Source organism: Haemaphysalis longicornis, unplaced genomic scaffold (assembly GCF_048455015.1).
Source record: "Haemaphysalis longicornis isolate Haplotype H1 unplaced genomic scaffold, Haemaphysalis longicornis Haplotype H1 scaffold_6, whole genome shotgun sequence".
Taxonomy (NCBI): Eukaryota; Metazoa; Arthropoda; class Arachnida; order Ixodida; family Ixodidae; genus Haemaphysalis; species Haemaphysalis longicornis.
The window spans coordinates 115,398,375-115,421,943 of NW_027526407.1; the positions used below are offsets into that span (position 1 = coordinate 115,398,375).

The window sequence follows — 23,569 nt, forward strand, 5'->3', positions numbered from 1 at the left end:
ATGGCCAGATGCGATCAAGACGTTTGCGGGGATAAATTGTCCCAGTTAGCACAGGACCGCCATAATTGAAGATTAATAGGAGAGGCCTTTGCCCTGAAGTGGCGTAGATTGGCGGGTAAGGAAGTAAATGTCTGACACTGCCTACCAAGCATCTTTTGTGGATATAGGCCTTGGTTTTTATCTTGAGCAGAGTTGGCGATTCTTAAGCGATGAGATACCCCTGTGTTACCCCCGGCAGTCTTTTGTTTTCGATTTTGCATACTTCAGGGCGTTACATTATTGCTTTTTGTTCTTTGAATATGTATTTACAAACGGACCAGCCAATGCGTGCATTCGCTTTCCCGTTGTTTTTGCACGCTATATGCGCAAAGGTGTCGTTATTTTTACTTATGCATTTGGCGATAATAATTTTGAAACTTCCTACCTGGCCCTTTTTTTGTAGGTGTTGCATACTGCGTTCCAACACGGTCTGTTTTTTTCCCGATTCACAGCACGTAATATTGTCCCCCCCCCCCCCCCCCCCCCCGCACTGCTTACTCCGTACCCCTCGGGCCTTCGAGGTGGGCCAGTTTCGGGTCGTAAAGGTCCCGAATTCAGCTCCCAGACCTACCTAACCACATTTTTTTTAGGCAGGCACTCCCAACACCTGCTCATGGGCTCCTTGTTTCCTTGCCCCTTTTTCTCACTCGTCATGGCCTAGCATTTTCCTTCCTCCACTTCGCCGATGTTGATAGCTTTCTGGTAACACTCAACTGCGGAACTAAAAGCTTAAACGTCTGCGCTCTTGAAAAACAAGCAACACTTCCTTGTTATTGAATTTGTTGGGCCAGGTTGCAAAAGAAGAAATTACCCGGTTCATTCGAACTGCCTGAATTTGCTTATTCATAAGTAAAACACAACTTGTGTTTGCATACCAAAGCTTCATTTGTTGTCTTGTAGTTGGTCGCCTTCAAATGTGAGCCTGAATAAATTCACAAACAGAAAATAAACATACACGCGTTAAAGATGAGAAATTCTGCAGTGGTTGGGTATAAGTACCTTTTGGCAAACAAACCACCTGGAATGAGCTAAAACATGTTTGGGGCCTGATAGCACATCACAGACGGTGTTACATCATGACGTTTAGTTTTGTAATGATATTACTACCCGCCTAGCTTGCTTGCGGCATTTAGCAGGTAACACCTGACGTAATTGCGTCGTTCTGCGTTCGAATCAATATTTCGTAGGTAAAAAGTATTGTCGTCGTACAACGTAGAAATCTTGGTTGTTCGTAACTTATCGCGGCCCACCAGGTTTTGCAAAGGGAAGAATAAACAATTGCCAGAAAATGCATGAGCGCCTGCTCCGACTCTGTTTGCACAGATACATAGAGCAGCCACCCGTTTTGACAAATATGGGCACAGTTTCGTAAAGACCAAAAAGACCCTGCGGCTGGTACAAGCAAAACAGGCAAATCCACTTATTTTTCTTTTAAGTGGCTCTGAAAATGGTAAAAGTAGTTGTTGCCGCTCACGCTCTATGGCTAGGGAAAGGATTGAAAATTAAATTTTGCTAAATTGATCAGGGTTAATATGTAAAGTATCTAATCAAGCATGCTTAAAACATCTTCTTCCGGGCGCGTCATTGCTATCGTCGTATACTCTTCCTCTCGGTATTAGGTAAATGCGATATTCAAACATTTTGTCCAAACCTTGGCAATAAAACCCTTTTTTTTTCACACAATTTTTCACATTTTTTCATACAATTTTTCACACGAAACATAAGAAAAAGTAAATATGTTTGTACTTTCCCATGTATTTTGCTGACTTCAATTCCAGGTTAGGATGCGTTCACGACGGAACTGAAGCAATAAAAGATATTCCTGGACACACTGGCGCGTTGCAGTGCCCATGGGAAGATGGATTCATAATGAGTTACGTGAAAACAAATAGAAACCAGTATAAGTTTTCTCCTTGCTGTAAAAAAGATATCAGGAACCTAGTCAGGTAAGCCTCTAGAAATTACGGTATACAGCGTATTTTTTACAGTGAATGTATATGGATGTACAAATGGCAATGCACAAGAAAAAAGTTTGGAAAAAATTTGTTCTGGGGCAATTTAATTGCCTGCGATCCATCTAAAAGACCTGTTGATTTTTATGTGCGTCAAATAGCAGGGGCTTCTCTTGTTATCACCCCGTCCGAAAAGCCAGATTACGCTCAATCTATACTTGCAAGATAAGATGCATAATAAACTGCTCGCTGGTTGAGTTGTGAGCATGATATGTTCCTAATAAGGAACTGCACCCCTAAAACCGGCAATGCTCTTGTATATACCGGTTTCTTCAGGTACTCCAGACTGACGCTCCATTTATTATATAGTCTGGTTCAAGGTTACTAGAATAATGTCATGAGCGGCCCATCACAACACGATTTCTGTGTCCTCGCACACAAAAATGGCCTATGCACACCTGTGGTAAAATATATGGCGAGCTATCGCCGCCTTTGTGTCCGTTTCGCGACGTATAAAAGGGCATAAAATGGGGTGCTATCAGCTAATAAATTGTAAGTGTCTAGGGCAAAGCGCTCTAAACATTAAAATTGTATATAGAAATCTAAATAGCATCCTAGCGTTGTTAATCTATAGTCACAGCTATTCATGTTACTTCAGCCAGCTAACAAAATATCTATATTATTATTTATTGGTTTACAAGATATCTACATCGCTACGACGGTATTTTTGTAGGGGGACGTGCAAAAAGTACAGTTCTATGGCTTCAGTCCTAACATGAGCGGCAACACAACTCTTTTGGGTGGGTATAGACCGCAGTTTATCTGTACGTGGTACAGACATGAGTTCACGCAGGTGTATTTTGCCAGGTATTAAAAGGAATTTTCCCTAAAGCTGAAGACAGACAGAAGTTAAAGGTCTTTTGGGTGGGTATATACCCATGTTTAGCCCTAGGCCTACAGACTTGAAACCATTGAGCTGTCCTTTGCCAGCTATTGAAAGAATTACCCCTCAATCCAAAGAAGACAGCCATAAAAATTTCTGCATAGGGCCACAGAGGAGTATATGGCTCTCAACATTTATTTGCGTGACCTTTTAGCAACATATACTCCGCTTTAGAAAATTGTTTGGCGCAGAAGCTGAAGACTCACAACCATAAAAAATTCCTTACCCACCTACCTAGTGACGTAGGGCGCTGATACTCTAGCCGCTTATCGAAAAGTGCCAATAAACCCATCAATCCACTGGATTGTAAAGCTCATCAGGCTACTTAAAGACAAATTACGGCGCCAAACCTCCATATTCCTGAAAAACCTACATCTGTGACACATTGGAAAACGATAAGAATGTTGATCCGCCAGATATATAAAGCTATTCTTTCAAATACGTTAGTTACTGATTTTAAAAACAATACTTTAAAAGTAAAATTGAAGCTAGCTATTGATTAACGCTCAAACTGAAGGTGTAGCTTTGGGGCGCAAGTAAAAAAGCGGGCTTCCCTGAAACGTGCTTTCAGTATCTAGGCAGATTGGAAGTAACCTTCACGTGGCACACTACCTGGGGACACGGCCAGCGATATGGTGGCAGCTGCTACTGCCCAAATTGTTTCTCCCGTGCAGCCCATATAAAGATTAGTCACCGAGTGCGGGGAGCCAACAGAACAAAAGATACTTACGTCGACCAAAATAGATTCAGAAGCTACACTCGGGAAGTGATAAAAAGCCATAGAGGACAGCATTGCTTCCTGTTCAATTTTTATTGTGTTTGTTTGACAGACCGGTTTTGGCGATTTGTAGGAAAAAGATTTTGCCAAAGGTATGGGGGTAGATTTCCCGCGCTGGGTTCGTGCGTGCCACGACGGTAGCGACAGACAATTTTTCCATGGGTACTGAAAACAGATATAGTTTCACGGATGGAGAATAAAAAGCTATTTTGTAGTTACTAAAATAATATAAGTGCTAGGGAACAAGTCAGAATATGGTCGAACGAAGCGTACGTGTCTTTGCACTACTTGCTAGCACGATGGACCGGAATATCCAGCTATTTGCTGAGTCAGCCACACTTCTCCTCTTGCTGAAATTAAGACGCTGTATCAGGCCTCGCTGTGAACCAGAGAACGGTAGGCCATGGAAAAACATCTGACGGAGCAGTGCAGGGCGTCGTTTGAAGTTCCAGAAGCGCAGTGGAAAATATGTTTTGAGAGGACGTGGAGAGCAGTGGATCAACGTAGCGGGACAGCTAAGGTGTTTAGGTACCTATCCGTGAAAAGCGTGGACACGCAGTGGCTAAGGAAGAGTAGAAGGCAAACGATCAAATACGGAAAGAACATGGGAGAGTCCAAGACAGCCAAGGTAAGCAAAAAAGAGACAAGACAGATAGAAACAAATGAATGGAAAGAAAAAGTGGAAGCTAAAGCTTCGCGTGGGATGTACACGGACATCAGTTAGACATCAGAAATGAAGATTTATGCGATAATTCCAATGGCAGTGCTTTGTTTTTTTAGGCTAGAGCAGGTTGCTTCCGAACTAAGAGCTTTGTGGGGAAGTATACACAAAATCATGGGGTATGCGTCGTCTGCAGAAAAGAAACAAACTACGCGACACATAGTGTTAGAATGCAAGGGTATACATCCAGGTCTACATAAAGGAAATATGCGGCTTCCATAAGCCCTAGGATTTAAGGTTAGAACAGAGGCTGTTAACTTTGAGGCTTTCAAGGTGACGAAGAGGAGACTAGAATGCTGGCGGATGAAAAGCAGAGAGTGGAATATGGCCTGGGACGCAATTGTGCACAATGTCTTCGGGTAGATTCTGCATCGGTAAGCAAATATGCCGCTCCTCGGTGTCACAACTTCTGGGTGTTCTCGTTGAATGCAACCTGTAACCGAAAAAAGAAATTTGTTCCAAATAAGTTTTTCGAGATTGCCGGCAGAGCACTGCTCATAATAAACGGAGAGTTTAATACATAGGTATATTAGTATTTTAAGATGACGCGTCATCACCCCGATACAAAAGGGATACCACAATCAATCATCATCATCATCATTGCTTGTGTTCCCTCATGTTGAGAATTTCAAATTCTACACAATGTCTTCGGGTAGATTCTGCGACGGTAAGCAAATGTGCCGCTTCTCGGTATCACAACTTTTGGGTGTTCTTGTTGACTGTGTTACAATTATTTAAACAGGAATTCCCGCGAAATAAATACCTCTGATACCACGACAAGAATTTCATCTTACGCAAAACTCAAGGGTGAGAGATCCTACCAACTGGAGAGGCCGTAAAGTGAGACAAATGCTGGAGATTTCCTGGCTATAAGAAATACTTTTCCCAACTCCCTTTTGCCTTGTGCACATAGCCAACGAATTCAGAACTGAACTGGGCCCAATGCCAGGACAAAAACAAATATTTTTTCGTGAATTGAGAAAATCTACAAAGCACTAGTGAGCGGACTGTGTCTTCATTTTTTTATTAAGAATGCATTTCCAATTTAGCCGGCGCACTTGCGGCAGTGCGGGTTGAAGGTCCACGCAACCAAAATTCGATTTTGGTTGATTCGAAAAATTGCCTTGTTAGAATAAGAAACACCATTTTCAATGCAAACTTAACAAATAATCTATATACAGTTAAACCTGTATATAACAAATCCCTAAGCAACGAATTCCTGGATTTAACAAAGTTCTTCAACTCCCCTTTTCCAGCCCCGCTGAAACACGTTTGCGACCTCTATGGAGAGATACGTTGGACGGTTAACCGTGATGTAACGAATTTGCTACGTTGATGATCCATTCGTTTTTGTGCATTTTCTGAAGCATCGGCAGGAGAAATATACTAATTTAGCGCACTTCGCCCCACCGCACACTACCGTGTGTCTCCAATGTCACTGCGATGTCCTTTAAGGGCTAGGCCTCCCTGTCGGCCTGTAGTCGCGTGTCTCCACGGCTCGCTGTGGTGACAGTTCATGGGAGATGAATTCTGCTGCCAGAAAACGAAACGTTTCATCTTTTCAAGACACTCTATGAATTTCAAATGCCGTCGCAGCTGGCGAGAAAGAAGAAAGTCGCCGTCTGTTACAGTATCATAGCTAACACCCTCTCAACAATTTTGAATGCAGCAAACAGCATGAAGTTCGCGAAAAGACGCCCTTTCAGCACAAGTTTGGTCCTTGAGACGGGTTATAGCAAACACAAGTGTCAAAAGGCAAAAGTGAAACGTAAATTGTGTTTGTGAATACGGGGGTAAATGACCTTGCTTCTTTAGAGTGTCATGCAATGAAAGAGTTCCTGGGAACACAGCGGGTGCTAATCCAACATCTTTCACTGTGAAATCCTTTAAAGGAGATGTCGGGAGTTTCGACACACTAGGGCCCTGGGAAGAGCAGAGCGGAAATGGAAAGAACGTGTCGCGCGGCACTTTCAAAAGCGGCGCATTCCGAGAAAGGCCACGCCTGCTCGCACTGGATGTCCTAATGGCCACCACATGGGGATGGACCCCTATGAAGAGGACTCGTTTTTCCCCCTTCCGCGGCACTCAGCGGCAAGTTGAAGGGAAGATGAAGACAGACAGACGCAGTCTGGGTGCCAGAGCTCTTTGTCGGCAGTCTTGGGGCTCCACCGAACACCTTTTCTTAGTCGCTTAGGTGTAATGTAAAGAAATGTACATTTTTGTATCGCAGGTTGAGTTTGTCAGTTGAAGATTCCCAGGGTGAGATCCTCATCGCTGCTGCGGCTTGAAGAAGAAGCCCCGGGGGGAAAGAACAACGGGACGATAAGTATCGCAGTCGGCAGGACCAGCCGGCGGGGAGACGGCCCCTTGGCGAACGGAGCTCGCGGAGAAATCGCGGTCTTCGGAACGAGATCGGCAGGAGCAGCGAGCTCGCCAGACAGGTAGAGAAGCGGCTCGACTGGGGCTCAACGGACTTCTCAACGGAGAGCGGGGCAATCTCTTCGACCTGCTGAGCGGCAGAAACGCAGATTGACCACCGGTCCGCGGATGCAGCAGCAGCAGCAGCCTGCTGAACGGGAACGGCTGGAGCAGTGAGTGAGCTGGCCACGCTAGAAGGCAGTGACTTCTACTGCAGCGGCCGGACGCCTCGGCGGAGGGGCCGGATCACCCCTGCAGCCCCGAAAACGAGAACGCGGCTGCAGCCGCGCCGTCATGTATTGCCCCCTCGACAGATCCAGGCCATAACAGCAAGCACCGAACTGTGCAGGTCAGCGCCTCACTTGATCCTGGGTGTGTGGCTTACCATGACATGTAGGGGGTACTCTTGGAGCAGCCCTCGATATAATGGGAGGCAGTTAGCTAGGTATGGACAGATGGAGCTGTGTGTGAGGGCTGACGAGGTAGCAAGCGTCAGGATTCGGGAAGCCATGTCGTTCGCTGAAGAGATTGCCCTACTTCAGGCAAAATTGAAGATAGCTGAGGCGGAGTTAGCAGCGGAACGTCCAAGGAGTGATTGTTTGAGATGCGCTAACAAGTCCACCACCTCCCCGATCAGGCAGCGAGAGCGATGGGAGATTAAACAGCATGAGCATGCTGCAAGGGGTGCTCGTAGATATTCCCCCTCAGGAAGCGCTTGTTCTTGATTGGTTCGCTGGTGCCGAGGCCAAGCTAGACTCCTACTATGTTCCACCAAATATGGCTAGCAGTGGTGATTCCTCCCTACTTGAGCGTAATGGCTAGAGGGTGCTTAGCGGAAGAACAGCGGAAGAGCAGCGGAAGAACTATGCAGTTGTTAAAGCAGCAGTACTGAAGGGGCTGACGCTGGCTTCAGTTCAGCGTGAGCCCGTCGTTGCACCGTGCGGAGACGGAGAACATTCCGGGGGCGTTGGCGAGCGGCCAGTGGCTTTGCAGGATGCAGCAGGACGGGAATCGCGCGAGGAATCAGATGCAGTTGGTGTCGCGCACACTGCATCTTCTTCTTCTGGAGATACCCAAATGTCGAGTCGCAAAATTGTGATTGCCATGGGAGGCTTCAGATAATTGAGAGAGGAAAGTGTGAATCAGGGTACGGCCGCTCATGTAATGCAGCCCCAGGCAGTATCAAGTAGAACTGCAGTGACTGAACAGATAGCCTCTCCGGCATTGCATGACAGTGTTAAGGTGCCCACGAAGCAGATGCAGCGATGGCGTAGAGGTAGAACACCCGCCTCGCGTGCAGAAGGACCGTGGTTCGAATCCCGGTGCCGGACAATTCCCACCGGATTAAAAAAAAAAAAAAAAAAATCCGCGTATTGATGGAATTGCACAAAGGGGCTTGGGGTGCGGCCTGACCCCGGCGACCATTGCCGGTAATGCACTCCCTCACCAGAGCAGGATTGGCCACCCTGGTGTAGTACCGGCCACAACCTCCCATGAATACGCCAACAAACCCTCGGCCCTCAGTCCCCAGCGGCTGCGAAGCGACTGACCACGGCGGCGGTCAGACCTGTGACGCAGCAGAGGGTGCTAAGAATCACTGGATCCGGACAGGCCGCCAATGGAATCTGAACCTGGCAACGTTTAACGTGCGAACCTTATCTAGCGAAGCAAGTCTCGAGGTGTTGTTCGAGGAATTAAAGGGCATTAAATGGGATGTAATAGGGCTTAGCGAGGTTAGGAGGGCAGGCGAAGCCTTTACGGTGCTGAAAAATGGACACGTCTTATGTTACCGTGGTCTAGAGGACAGAAGAGAACTGGGAGTGGCATTTCTAGTCAATAAAAGCATAGCTGGCAACATAGACGAATACTACAGCATTAACGAAAGGGTAGCAGCTCTTGTAATTAGGCTCAATAAGAGGTACAAGCTCAAGGTGGTGCAGGGCTACGCGCCCACATCCAGCCACGACGACCAAGTAGTGGAACGCTTCTATGAAGATGTGGAATCGGCAATGGCTAAAGTAAAAACGCAGTATACTGTAGTTATGGGGGACTTCAATGCTAAAGTAGGCAAGAATCAGGCTGGGGACAAGGCAGTTGGGAACTATGGTCTGGGCTGTAGAAATAGCAGGGGGGACCTACTAGTTGAGTTTGCAGAACGGAATAACCTACGCATAATGAATACCTTCTTCTGTAAACGGGAGAGTCGGAAGTGGACCTGGAGGAGCCCGAATGGGGAGCACAAAAATGAAATAGACTTCATATTATGCGATAACCCTGGCGTCGTGCAGGATGTGGAAGTGCTCGGAAGGGTAAGGTGTAGTGACCACCGTATGGTAAGATCTCGAATTAGGGTAGAGTTGAGGAGGGACCGCAACAAGCTAGTACGAAAGAAGCCGATAAATGAGCAAACAGTAAGACGTAAAGTAGAAGAATTCAGGATCGCGCTGCAGAACCGATATTCCGCCCTTAACGAGGAAGCCGAGCTTACGACACAGGAAGCCAGCGACAACCTTACACGCATTCTCACGGAGTGTGCAGTAGAAGTCGGGGGCACTATGGCTAGACAGGATACTGGTAAACTTTCACAGGAGACGAAAGATCTAATCAGGAAACGGCAAACCATGAGAATCTCTACCGCAGCTGACAGAATAGAACTAGCAGAGCTCTCGAAGTTAATCAATAAGCGCAAGACAGCTGACATACGGAAGTATAATATGGAGAGGATCGAATACGCTGTAAACAACGGAGGTAGCCTGAAAGCAATAAAGAGACGTCTTGGCGTGGGGAAAAATCAGATGTATGCACTTAAGGATAAGCAAGGCAATGTCATCACAAATAGGGATAAAATAGTCACAGTGGCCGAGGAGTTCTATAGGGATCTGTACAGTAGCCGGGACATACAGGATAATGCCGAACGAGACAGTAGTTCAGAGGAGATAGACATCCCACCAGTAACGACCGAAGAAGTAAGAAAGGCTTTGAAAGAAATGAAAGGGGGCAAAGCACCTGGTGAGGATCAGATAACAGCAGACCTCTTGAAGGATGGCGGAGAAATTGTACTTAAAAAACTGGCAAACCTGTATACGCAATGCCTAATGACCGCAATGGTACCGGAATCTTGGAAGAACGCGAACATCATCCTAATCCATAAGAAAGGCGACATGAAGGACTTGAAAAACTACAGGCCGATCAGCTTACTGTCAGTCGTCTACAAGGTATTTACCAAGGTAATCGCTAACCGAATTTCTGCAACCTTAGATTTCAGTCAACCTAAAGAACAAGCAGGGTTCCGTAAAGGTTATTCAACAATGGACCATATTCACACGATCAATCAGGTGATAGAGAAGTGCGCTGAGTATACTCAACCCCTATACATAGCCTTCATAGATTATGAGAAAGCATTTGACTCGGTCGAAACCCTAGCAGTCATTCAGGCATTACGGAACCAGGGGGTAGATGAGCATTATGTAAGAATACTAGAGGATATCTATAATGGGGCTACAGCTACCATCATCCTCCATAAGGAGAGCAGTAAAATACCTATAAGGAAGGGTGTCAGACAAAGAGACACAATCTCTCCAATGTTATTCACAGCATGCTTACAAGAAGTATTCAGAACGTTGGATTGGGAACAGGTGGGAGTAAGGGTTAATGGAGAATACCTCAGTAACCTCAGATTTGCTGATGACGTTGCCTTGCTAAGTAACTCGGGGGACGAATTGCAAAGCATGCTTTCCGCAGTGGGCGAACAGAGTAGAACCGTGGGCCTGAAAATTAATATGCAGAAAACTAAAGTAATGATCAATAACCTCGGGACAGCACAGCAGTTTGAGATAGATGGCGAGGCAGTGGAAGTGGTAAGCGAATATATATACTTAGGCCAAGTTGTGACCCCAGATCCCAACCATGAGGCAGAGATAATTAGAAGGATCAGAATGGGGTGGGGTGCATATGGCAGACATTCTCAGATAATGAATAGCAGCCTACCATTGTCGTTGAAGAAGAAAGTGTATGACAGCTTCATCTTACCGGTACTCACCTACGGGGCAGAAACTTGGAGGCTCACTAAGAGGGTTCAACTTAAATTGAGAACGACTCAGCGGGCAATGGAGCGGAAAATGATAGGTGTAACATTAAGGGACAAGAAGAGAGCGGAGTGGGTCAGGGAGCAAACTGGTGTTAAAGACATATTAGTAGAAATTAAGAAGAAGAAATGGACTTGGGCAGGGCATGTAATGCGAAGGCAAGATAACCGCTGGTCATTAAGGGTAACAGAGTGGATCCCTAGAGAAGGCAAGCGCTGCAGGGGGCGGCAGAAAGTTAGATGGGCAGATGAGATCAAGAAGTTTGCGGGGATAAATTGGTCACAGTTGGCACAGGACCGAGGTAATTGGAGAATAATGGGAGAGGCCTTTGCCCTGCAGTGGGCGTAGACAGGCTGGTGATGAAGCAGCATTCTGCTGCTTACGCTGACCAAGGGGTGTCGTAGAGAATGACGCTTCGTGCGCGTACGGTGGGTCAGTAGAGGACGAACCCGAGGGGCCGCCTAGAAAGGGGCGTAAGCGTCAGTCAGCTTCCCCTAAGTACAGCGTGGCTGCAAACGCATGCTGGTGAGACAGCAGTGGTCGCTTCTCGAGTGAGAAAACGAGGAGGAGAGGGGCCCATGATACTGTTGCTCGACGAGGTGCGCTGCATGGCAAGGCTGTTTTGGGAGGACGACGGCCGGTGCGTACCGCCTTCTAAATGCCACTCGCTCTGAATGAGCCAGATGGGTATTCGGGCTATTCTGTCATGGTGACCTGCAGCGAGGGTCATGAGGCACTGGTCAATCAGAGTATTGGATCGTCAACTGAAGGAGCAGTAGAGCAAGTCTTCGTGCGTGGTGTGGGATGTGTGAAACATTCCTAAAGTTATGTTTCACAGTGGCGGTGGAGGTTTCGGGCGCTTCGACGCACTAACTGGCCCTGGCCGTGGGAAGACAAACGCGGAAATGGAAAGACAGTGTCGCGCGGCGCTTTCAAACGCTGCGCATTCCGAGAAAGGTCGCACTTCCTCGCACCAGATGTCCTAACGGCCACCACATGAGGTAGAGCCCGACGAACAGGACTCGCTTTGTACCCTTCCCCGGCCCTCATCGGCCAGATGAAGGGAAGATGGAGACAGCAGACAGACGCTCTCCGGGCGTCGCAGCTCTTGGTCCGTCGTCTTCTGGCTCCACCGAGCACTGTTGTGTAGGCACCTGACTGTAATGTATTTAAAATAAATGTACAATTTTGTATCGCAGGTTGAGTTTGTCGGTTCAAGATACCCGGGGTGAGAACCTCAGCGCTGCTGCGGCTTTCAGGAGGAGCCGCGGGGGTAAAGAACATGGCGACGATAACTGGAGAGTTCACCATGACTGATGTATAACATTTTCGTTTTGTTTCTGTTTCATTCACGCGAACCTTAACTCGAACACTGCATGTAACGAAAACCGGCATGTAACAAAAAACTACGAATTTCTGTCAACTTTGCTACATCCAGGTTTAACTGTAATTAAGAAAAAAGAATGGTCATACGACCCACACGAAGATACGAGGTATTATGAGCAGTTGTGCGATTGGCCGCCACCGGCAAAACCTGTCGCAAATTCAACAGCGCTTATAAGCTTGCAGAACAAGCTATTTGCGCATAAATGTATTTCGGATTCTTTTTATGGTAGAACAAATTTTGAGGAAACAATGAAAGTTAAGAATGCACACATAAAAATAGAAAAACAAGTGCGTACTGCGCTCACTATGCTGGTTATAGCTGCACAGCAATCCGGTGCATTGCACTGACGTAGCCAACTTGCATACGCGACATTGTCTTCTGTGACTCTGTTTGTCAGTCGTACTAAATGTTTTACTAAACCAGAATTATCGACTGTAACAAGATTATCCAGGCACAAATCCGGTCAAAAACAAAGAGAGGGTGGTCAGATGCCCCGAGCTGTATGGTGGCTTCATATAGGATGGCTGAGAGCAAAGGTGTTCCACCGTTCGCTGCAGCACTATTCCGAACAATTACGTTCGCTTCAGTACATCCCCTAGATAATTCTCCGCCAAGGTCTCCGGAGACGCCACAAAATACACGATTCAGTGCGATAATCAAACTTCTGGCCGAAATTGGTTACCTTTTCAGTTACCAAAGCTTCGTTTCCTGCCAGAAAACTCGGGGGCAGTATACAACACCCAATCTTTCGAATAAAAATATTTTATTTTTTCTTCGTGGTTTTTGAAGTAATGTGTGTAGGAAGTAATTCTGAGCGTGCTTTTTCCGGCGGACTACCAAATGCTGTATGTACGGATCATATAAAAGACACTACACGCACTGTTGTTCGTATTTCAACTCATCACGATTGTACGTATTTGTGTACCGGCGGGCGTCCAAGGAGAGTGCGCCGCGTAGTGCTGCTCTGGAGCGGGTGACGTAAGCCTCAACAAGAGGGTTGAAAAGAGTGTTCTGTGAGTTTTCTTCTGCGTATGTGAGCATCCGTATTCTGGCGGCGGAGTGGTGTAGTTATTTGCCTCTTTATGTAGCGAATTGGTTGTATAAATAAACCCCGAAATTTTACATTCCGTGAATGCCTGTGTTTAGGCCTTTTCCTAATTAAAAATGGCGGCGTGTCTCCAATCATCATCTTGTCCTCCATCCTTTATTGCTCAACTGCTAAGAAAGCATCTTTTGCAGAATGCAGACAGGAAAGAAAAACGAAAAAGTGCCACAGGAACATTTTTAGAAATTCGTCAGGCTGCATCGGCATGGATACGTCCCGCCGTGTAAAGAAGATTAAACGACATTCCGTAAAATTGTTTTCAGCCATCAATAACTGAAGTATAAGATTTCGATGAATAGACACTGATATGATCAGAGAAGGCGCTAAACGCACCCTTAGGGATGTCGATTAGAACGGCTAAAGACAGCAATCAGAAATTGGCTCTAATCCACGCTGCAAAGGTGGTTGGAAAGCATAGCTTTAAAGGATACCCACAATAATTTCACATGCGACGTCCCTTGAATTCACGATCGTTGATCTACAAAGAATGAAACGAGGGATTCTGACAGCCATTACCAGACATTTTTGGGGTGGAGTCCCGACCGCAGCAGCGCCGGCCGCGGCCGGGATAGAGCGGCGGATGTGGCCTGTGTAGCTCGGCCGTGCGTGGGCGGAAAGAAAGCGGAGAGGAACGTTTCTTAAGGGTGAAACAGCAGGACCTAGCCATCCTGATGTGCTAGCTCGGTGTTACAGAACTGCGCGACACAAGCGCCGACACCGCAACAATTTGACATGTCAGCTTAGTGATTCTGATTTATACCGACAAAACTAGTTAGTTTAGTAAGTTTGAGAATGGCGGGAAAGCTGATCAAACTTTTATAATCTTTGTTTATCAGATCCAGTTGCTCCTTTGGCCATTTGTAATACCTCTCAAAACACAGGCGAATTGGTCTTCACCAATATAGAAAACGGAATCCCAGTCGTTGCAAGGAGTGCGCAAAGGGTTGCTTTTCTCTGGGGGCCAGATATCTATATGTGCTCAATAAATTTTGTTTTCCCGCCCTTCCCACCAATCCTTAACGTATTTTTGCCATACGACCACATAATTCCGTCGGGTCCGGGTTACCCTAGAGGTGAATTCGAGCAAGTTATTCAAGCCGTGCGAAGGAAGCGTCTAATGAACACGAAGCTATACCCAAACAGACCTAGAACAACCGTCGCTGAAGCAAATGGCACAGCCGTCCCGCCGACGCGGCCGCCGATGTCACCAGGCACGAGTGTGCGGGGATAATGCAGTAATGTTGTTTTACAGATTTATAACCAGCACACAATTGGAATAGGTCTCCTCCCGTAAAATTACTTGGTTGACGTCGGTGTTTGGGCGAAGCGGGCAGTAGGATCGCGTGCACAGCTAAGCCAACGGCGAAGAAAAAAGAGTCACGCTCTTCTCTTATAGAGGCCGCAGAACCTAAGATGCTACAGACCTCGAACCAGGCGTAACCACTTAATGTCCTCAGCCGAGTCCGTAGCACGGCGGCCGCGCTTAATAGAAAAGCGCATGGTTTGAAGCACAAATTGACATTATATGCACTCAGCACGTTGACCAACACTGCATCCGCGACACCTAAGTTCGATATGTTTAATACCTAAACGGCAGGTCGCCCTACGTATTACTGGTTTCAACCCTCCAGCCTTTCCTCGGAACTCTTTCGTATCTTGTCACGTAGCCTTTCGCCGCACCATTCTTCCTTCAAAAGACTGTTTAGGGCACATATAACATTGGAGAACACAGTCTACCGTACAAACAATTCTATACAATATCTCTAGGTTATATATTATTGTTTGCGGGATCCGCCTAAAGAAAGCAGTCGTTCCTTAACTAGTGACTATGTCTATAGTGTGGACTGGGGTCCGACATGAAACTTCATTATACTGGTTCACTTGAAGCGAGCGTTATTGGGCTCTGAGTACCAGTGCATGTGGCTTAATGGTAAGAATGCAGCTGTTCAACCACCGCAGTCACCTCTATCCCAACCACATGGGACGCAAATGTTCGGACTTGTGGCCTAAGGAGATTTCACATTAGCGTTGCTAGGCCTCAGTTCTTTGTAGACAATTGCCGAGATGACAAGAATGATATCGCGCCCTATAATTCTTATTTCGCCGTTCCGTTCTTTTCTAGTCACAAAGAATGGCTTTGCCTGACGACGAGAGTGAAACCAAGCATAAAGAAGCCTGGTCTGCCGGGTCGCCATACTTCCGGAGAAAACTACTGCAAAAGCTGCTACCCCAGTGATCCTCAAATGCACTACAACGAGGTACTTTGAAATATAGAAGTAACCATTGAATGACCAAAAACTGCCATAAATGTGGAATGTGTGAACTGCATTTCTTGTATTAACTTGTCTGTACTTGTTTTACAGGCGCGGGGAGTGCGGAATTGTACGGTTGAGTGTACGGGCACAGAAACTCATCTTCTTACCGTCCCTGATGGCACACCTTGTGATCAAAAAAGAGGGGGAACAATGGTACGCAATCTACAACCGTTACTTCTTACTGCCACCGCGAAGAATTTGGTTACCTTTTTTTGTCGCCAGTGCTGTAGAGCTGATAGAAACCATTTTATTCTGTAGCCCCAACCCCACTATCGAAGATTTCTTTCTTATAGCCTAAATGAGGAGACTTTGTCCGCTCAATGGTATTTTGCCGTTATCCCCAGTGTTCTGAGCGGGTAAGCAATACTCATGGCTTCTAGATTTTGTTACTGGCGTGAAAACAAAACAAAAAAAATTCGCTAACTTCCCAATGTTACACATGCTGAAACTGGTGCCAATGCCGCAGGCCTTAGTGACCCACCTGTTGTTAAACCAATACATCCTCCAGATATCCTGGGCGAAAAATATTTCTCACGCTTCAGAAAGTAGGTGTTTGGACAAGTACTTCGCACATATAAAACTTCCTGACCGGAGGCCCAATTGTACCGTACTGTTGCTTTAACAGTAGTAGTTAAGTACTTAGGTTTGCGTTCTCATGTACCTAGCATGGTTTAACTTTGACAATAAAACAGTTTATGTATAAAGTTACTCGCATTGGCTGGCAAGAGACCGGTTAGATTACTTAATATTCTTAGAGAAAGTTTATGAGTTTTAGTGGTCTTCCTAGAATAAATAAAAATAATTTAAAAGTATCCGAGCGCTGATTTAAAGTTGAAACATTTTCAATAAGAAACACCCAAACATAAAATAATATAATATTGTTAGAACCTGCCTATTCAAAGCTAGCCGGCGACAAGCAGGGATGCGGAACAACTTAAAGTTTAGAAATACTTAAGGCTCGCCTGTCTGAAATTCATTCCAAAACCTTTGCTTTTTGCAACGCGTAAGAAAAACCTTAATCGTGGGGTTCTTCTTCTTTTATTTAACACGGGCTGTTTATTATACCCAGCATACGTACTTGTCTGCGCGTAAAAGTCATGCCTAAAATATTTCACAAAACTGAGCGATTATGAATACGCAATAAATGTTACGTGATAATAAGAACGCAAAATAAATTTGCACTTGTTTTCAAACACAGTATAGTTTCTAAACTGGGGTACTGTTCGCTTGGCCAAAGCCTGATAAAATGTCGGCCCTATTTTGATTTAGAGTTGGCCTTAGGTTGGCCACTATTACCAAAAAAGCAATATTTCTGGCCAGAGGGAAAGTTCTGAACGGTAAATTACCATAGCTTCGCAATTTACCAGTAAGAAGCGGCCAAACATTGTCGTGAGAAATAAAGCTTTTCGACGCTTCAACGTGACACATCAATATTGTTCAGTAGCACTGAGTCGCAATGCCACATATATCGTTCATGTTTGACGTTGGGCCATTTTTTAATGCCAAAAATGTATTGGCTTCACCTCAATCCTTTTTATATTTAAAGTGGCTATGCAGTAGACCCAAGTGGAGCAGGAAGGATAAATGTTTATTCCACGAGCGCTGGTGCTGTTGTTAGGGCATCCGCCCGGTGGGGGGGGGGGGCTCCATAGTCCGGGATGCCCTGGCCTTGGCTGGCAGTCCAGGACCTCTTCACTAGTATGCGATGGGTCCCAGGGCCCGGATTTTTCAGGCAGGCCACCCACTGCTCGTAAGAGGGGGAAGGTTTTGGGGGTAGGCGTGGGGTTTGCCCGTACTCCCATACTTGGTGGTATAGGGTGCCGGGCAAGGGACAGAAATTACAGGTGGCCCAGAAAGGTGTGATGAGGATGGGAGTTTGTATTCTCCTCAGGCCCGTGGCTTCTTGTATTCATAACTGGTGATGTGGAGCCGAGAATATTCTTCTGCTTTGGCGATAGTGGGCCAGAATATCTCCATATTTTACGAGAGGTTCTGTTTTAGGAGCAGAAGGCGATGTTTATCCGTCGTAGATAATGGCCCGGTGCACGTGCGCGCGGGCAGCGGCTAGGGCCGCCTCATTTTCGGCGAGGGATGTGTCTACGGGTACCCAGACGATTTCTATTTCGGGAAGCTGACCCTTGGTTTCGAGGATGCGGAGGGCTGTTTTGGAGATTCTTCCCCGTAGATAGCCGCGGCAGACTGCTCGGGAATCCGTAAGCACTGTTATTGTGTCCTCACTAGTCGTTGCGGCTGGAAAAATACCCACTTCCTCTGCGGTTTCCGTCTGCGTTGTACGAACGGCGAGATAGGTCATTTCTTGTCCTGTTGAATTGGTGACGTATACCACGTGGGCGGGCCGCTGTGAATGAGGCGCGTCAGTGTACCTTGTAGTCAGGTTTCGCCGTCCATGACCCTGGCTCGTGCGATTCGGCGAACTTGATTGTAAATTGGGTGCATGTGATGTGGTGGTGGCGTTACTCTGATGTTCTCTCGAATATCTATGCGAATCCTAACCTTGTGTTTTTGTATTGGCGGCGTTCTAAAGTGCAATCTTCTTAGGGTCCCGCGTTTTGTCGGCGTTAATTTGACGCGTTCTATTTAAGAGGTATGATGGGCTTCCTCTATCTCTTCCCAGGTATTGTCCAATACAAGTTGAAGCAATTTCTTAGTCGATGTCTTGCAGGGCAATCCTATGGCTGTCCAATAGGGTTTGGCGGATAAAGATATTCAACTTGCTGTCTCATTCTTTTTGAGAGCCAAGTACGTGCACCGTTGGCCATCCGGCTGACTAGTATTGCCTGCACCATGCTCAAGGTGTCCAAATCTTGCAATCCAAATCGGCTTTGATACGCGGTGTATTAAGTGAGCCAATTGACTGAGCGCATGTTGTAGTGGGGCTATGGTGTGAAAGGGGGATTCTAAGTTCCAAAATGCGCAGATGGGATACCTTTAGGACTGCTTTGCCTGCTATGTGTATTTCCGTATCCGGAATTTACCGCTTCCTTCATTGAGCCGTCCCACTACCGAGAGCAAGGAGTGCAAATTTTTCTTGTGCGCATTCGAGACCTCTAGACCACCGATCAAGATGCGCCTCTTCTTTGGCTGTTTGCATAGCATCTTGCTGCTCACCTAAGATCCTGTGGGGGTCCAGAGGGTGGGGTCATCTGAGTGCAGTGCGTGCCGGAGATGCGGGATATCTTCCAAAAGAGGGGAAAGTCCTTCATCGCTATGTTGAAAAGAAGCAGCGAGATCACAGATCCTTCAGTTGTGCCCCTGGGTATTGTCCTGAATGTCGTCGAGTGAAGGTGACCAATTTCTATGGTTGCTGTGCGTCCGGTAAAGAAGTCTATGACGTAGTTGTACATTCGTTGCCCACAGTTCATAGGTGTTAGTCCTTGAAGGATGGCTTGGTGGCTGACATTATCAAAGCCACCCTTGATGTCCATGGTCAGGATGCACCTCTTGTGTGTATTAGAAAGCTAGATTTATGTATTTTGTACTAAGAAACACAAGATGCAGATTTCAGGAACAGCGTTTCACCATCAGTTGCTGGCCCAATAACGTGTTATCAGCTGCCCGGAACACGCCAAATAGTCACTTCGTTGGTTAAAAACAAAACAGATTTGGATGATGCAGAATACGCGTGCAGTAAACTGTAAACTTGGGGGCTCACTAAACCAGTTCAACTTAAATTGAGGAAGCGGAAGATGATAAGAATGTAGCGGAAGATGATAAGTGTAACATTAAATGACAAGAAGAGAGTGGAGTGGGTGAGGGCACAAATTCGTGTTAAGGACATATTAGGCTCAGGCTATTGACGCAAAAGTTGATCCTGCGTTATGAATGTAAAAAACGGCGTTTCACGGAGTTCCGTTGGCTGAGACGTCAAATGCAATCATTATTTACAAATAATAAGACAATTGCGACAACACTCTGAACCCGGCCTCACTAGAAATTAAGAAGAAGAAATGGGCATGGGCAGGGCATATAATGCGAAGGCAAGAGAGTCGATCCCTCGAGAAGGCAAGCGCGGCAGGGGGCGGCAGAAAGTTAGATGGGCAGATGAGAGCAGGACGTTTGCGGAGATAAATTGGTCGCAGTTAACACAGGACCGGGATAATTGGAGAATAACGGGAGAGGCCGCTTCCCGTTGCAAAATTACAAAAACCAAAATGCGGCAATTGTGCACGACAACCACCATTGCTATCGGAAAAAAATGACAAAAGGTCAACTGCTCTGCCCTTGTGTTGCACGTTCTTTTGAAAATGCAGACATATTCCGTGAAGTAACTTGAGCAAAGCTTGGCGTCGGGTTAGTGATGTAGCACCATCGACGTAAGCGCCCTCTTTCCGAAGAAGTATATTGCCCCGAACAATGCCTTGGGTTTGTTTATTTATGTTTTGATTTGCCGACCGGCTTCGCAGGACTGTGCTATCGATATTATCTCTGCTCCCAGTGAAGCACGTGTTACATTATTTGATAGCATGTGTTATCTCCTTATAGGGAGAGTGTTTCGAACTAACTTCACCAGCTTAGAACACTCTTCGTTTGCCTAAGTGTTCTGGGTGTAATTCAACGGTTCGAGAAACACTCGCGCCGAAGTATAATTGCCCGCTGAGCCGACGCTCGTCTACGCACGTCACTGTGTTGACCACTGCTTCGCCGCCTGTGTATTCTTTCAATTGTTAGGGGAGCACACGTTCGCTCCAATAAACTTTTTTTTTCTTCGAGGCAGCGTCATCTGTGGCTTTGTTACTATATGTTGTTTGCTCTTGAAATTTTCTTGTCTTGAAATTTCTTGAAATTTTCCGCATGTCAGACACCGCTTTGGAAAACGATATTCAGTTTTGCTATTTCCAACGTTTTCGTAAAGGTGGTCATGACTTACACACGATTTCTTCATTTCCAGCAATGCCTCCTTGGGAAATGCCTTAAAGCAGAGTAATCGAAGGAGCAATGCAGATTTGTTAACGTGCCTTTATCAAAATTTGCGACATGAGTAAATAAAAAAAGCCTGGAAATAAAAGGTACATTTTAAATATTTTGCGTCTAAGAAGTATGGGTGTTCAATTTTGATCTTCTGACAGCTGAATTTTTTCCATAAACTTTGCGGTAGTACTCCGACAAAGAAAACGCGGTCATTTGCCAAGTCATGCCTTTCGTCACCTCTGGAAGAATTTCGCAAGTTTAAGAATTTTTAGCATCATGGGTGATGCAGTAAGCAATGTTGATCTCGGACACATTTTAAATCTATACAACTGCAGAGCTTCAACTTACTTTTTATAATGAAAGCCATGTACATTCCTTACTGCATCATGTTATATATTTACGCACACGTAGTTAGCTTATTTTAGTTCCAACACTGAGAATAAGGATGGCGCGGCCTGCATTGTTCTGAGCAGGGCCCCTTCATGCAGAAGTTCTCCTTGCATCTCCACAAGAGATCAGCAGCTGCGAGCTACAATCGAGCATCTGCATTCATATGGACATGAGTTACATTATCTCTGAAGCCATGAAATACTGGCCATAATTAAAATTATTTGCGAAGGTTTCAAATCAAATTAGCATTACTGCAAACACACAGCCAGATTGGCTAGTTTGCCGTTATTTACTGTCTTAGTCATTTACTGAAATAAACAACCTGCTTTCGACTAGCTTTTCACCACTTTTGTCTAAATGTATACCGCGAATTACAAGGCACAGAAAACCGAAATTATTTTCACCGTCTTCGAACTTTCACCAACCAAAAAACTGAATGGTTTCAGGTTGCGCAGGTGGAAAAAATAAGTCGAAAAAAATTATACGCTATCAACAAAATTTAGTTTCAAATGTACAGACCTTTTGAGGAGGTGGAAGATCCCATCTTGCCAATGAAGACTCAGTTCTTAAGGAATGCAGCTAAGGAAAAATTAGAACATACAGCCCGCACATCGCCCAGAGTTTTACGAAACAATCGCGGCTTGTAGTCGTGGAAATTACATGAAGAAGTGAGCATGAATTGTTGCGATATTAGGAATCGCTAATCAGCAAATTTGAGGCTTCACAATGTGCGCACGCTGGGTTAGGATTCATCTCCATCTTTCACATTTCTCTCACTATGGGTGGACTATACTGGCCCATCAGAATTTAACAACGCGCTAAAGCAGTGACTGGAGACACGGACCCCGTAGAGACGGCGCGCACCGGGTTTCGGCTCCGGCATCACATATTCGCTGCCAACGTCGGCAGCGCAGAAAAACAGGTGTCTTGGGACAACGTACTCTTGTGTTCTCTCTTTGGTAACTCTGAAAAACATAACTGCCCACTTGCCAAACTTTTGCTCGTGAATTAAAAAGTGATTATATAAAAAAGCTCATAAGGGTATGCTACCATAAATTTCCCCTAGCCCTAATAACACACACCTCGCCCCAAAGCAACTTATGAAAGTTTCTTTGTATCTTTAGGCGTTTCTGAAAGTGGTAGGTTCTTTTGTGTGCGTTAATCGGCTTGTGAGTTTTTGTTTACATACTTTCCTGCTGACTGGTGGCTAAAAGACCGAAACTCCGCGCGTCTTTCAAGCATGAGGCATCCCACATATTGCGCTTTGCCCACACAGAAGAGAAAACACAAAGGCAGGGGCGCCATGCCGGGAAAGTAGACCAGACGCAATCGAAAGCATCAAGTAGGAGGAGATCGCAAAGCAAATCGTTTCAAGAGGCATGGAAACGAAAACCTTAGAACTCGCGGAGAAGCAAAGCCTCTCAACCGTTAACTTGGTCAACAAAGCTCACACACTTTAAAGGCTCAACCACATGTAGCGTACTTTCCGCGTTTTCACGCGTCGACGCGCGTGAGTGCCCGTCGCCAAGTATGCATAGCGACGTGAGCTGAAGCGCGAGCGACGCCGAAGTCTATGCTCGCCAGATATCGGTGTCGACTCAGCGTGAGAAAGCATTCGAAAAAAATACTGGCAGCAGCATCCGGGTTTCCTGCTGATCTTGTGATTTGGGGTCATTTTTGCATCGGGAAAGAAATTATTTTTAACCAGCGGTAATCGGCTGCCTTGAGACAAATTGCAAGCTATTTGTGTTATAAAGCGGTCCTTTATTTCTGGCTTGTTTGGCTTCCATCGGGCCGAGTGGGCATTTCCCTTAGCTTTTTGTGAGTTATGTAAGGAATTTCTGGGTGCATTTCCTGTAGTATTAGCAGGATGGAGCTCGTCTGCAACATGTTGCATAACGCGTAAGCGCTATCAACTCCAGAATTCTAACTGTGCATCGATCCTATTCGCGACTACCATGGCTTGCGAAAAGGAGACCGATAATGTGCGATAGCTTTTCTTGACCCAACTAAGGTAGCTTTAGTTATATCGCTTGTAGTACTACCTTCATTGGCCCTGCCTCCGAGAGCATTGCGTAAGAAACACGCGTGATGACCACCCAAATTTGATAAATACGGCCAAAATAAACCACATTCGGCAATATTATTTGGAAGCCTAGGCCAAGCATGCCGAATTTTCGAACTACCCCCCCACGCGGGCATCATTGGTCATCACCACTCACGCAAGTTAGGCGCGCATCGCAGGCATGGTCTTGGCAAGACCTCTCTGTGTTTGCACGTGCAAGATTGTATAATGTCTTCCTTGCTACAAAGCTCCTTTATGTGCTGCAAGTTCTTCAGAGTGCGCGATCAATAGCTCAGACCCTACATCAAGTTTTTGCAACATTTGTGTGGTGTTCTCAATTGGAACCAAGCGCAAGGACAACTTGTTTCTTCCTTCAAAGGCAGGGGGTGTTGGGCTCATGCATTTGCTTGTGCACCAACTTGTGTCTCGTTTTTTGTTCTAC

General features: G+C 46.0%; 1 protein-coding gene across 1 annotated transcript in view; it reads left to right on the forward strand.

The window, feature by feature from the left end:
• Nucleotides 1-20,771, forward strand: part of LOC144143206 (venom metalloproteinase BumaMPs1-like) — a 198,650-nt gene extending 177,879 nt beyond the window's left edge. Inside the window, exons 11-14 of the mRNA XM_077674996.1 lie at nt 1,818-1,985; nt 15,551-15,686; nt 15,792-15,896; nt 20,653-20,771. Coding sequence (XP_077531122.1) covers nt 1,818-1,985; nt 15,551-15,686; nt 15,792-15,896; nt 20,653-20,688 — 445 coding nt within the window. The 3' untranslated portion in view covers nt 20,689-20,771. The remainder of the gene's footprint in view (nt 1-1,817; nt 1,986-15,550; nt 15,687-15,791; nt 15,897-20,652) is intronic.
• The last annotated feature ends 2,798 nt before the right edge of the window (nt 20,772-23,569 follow it).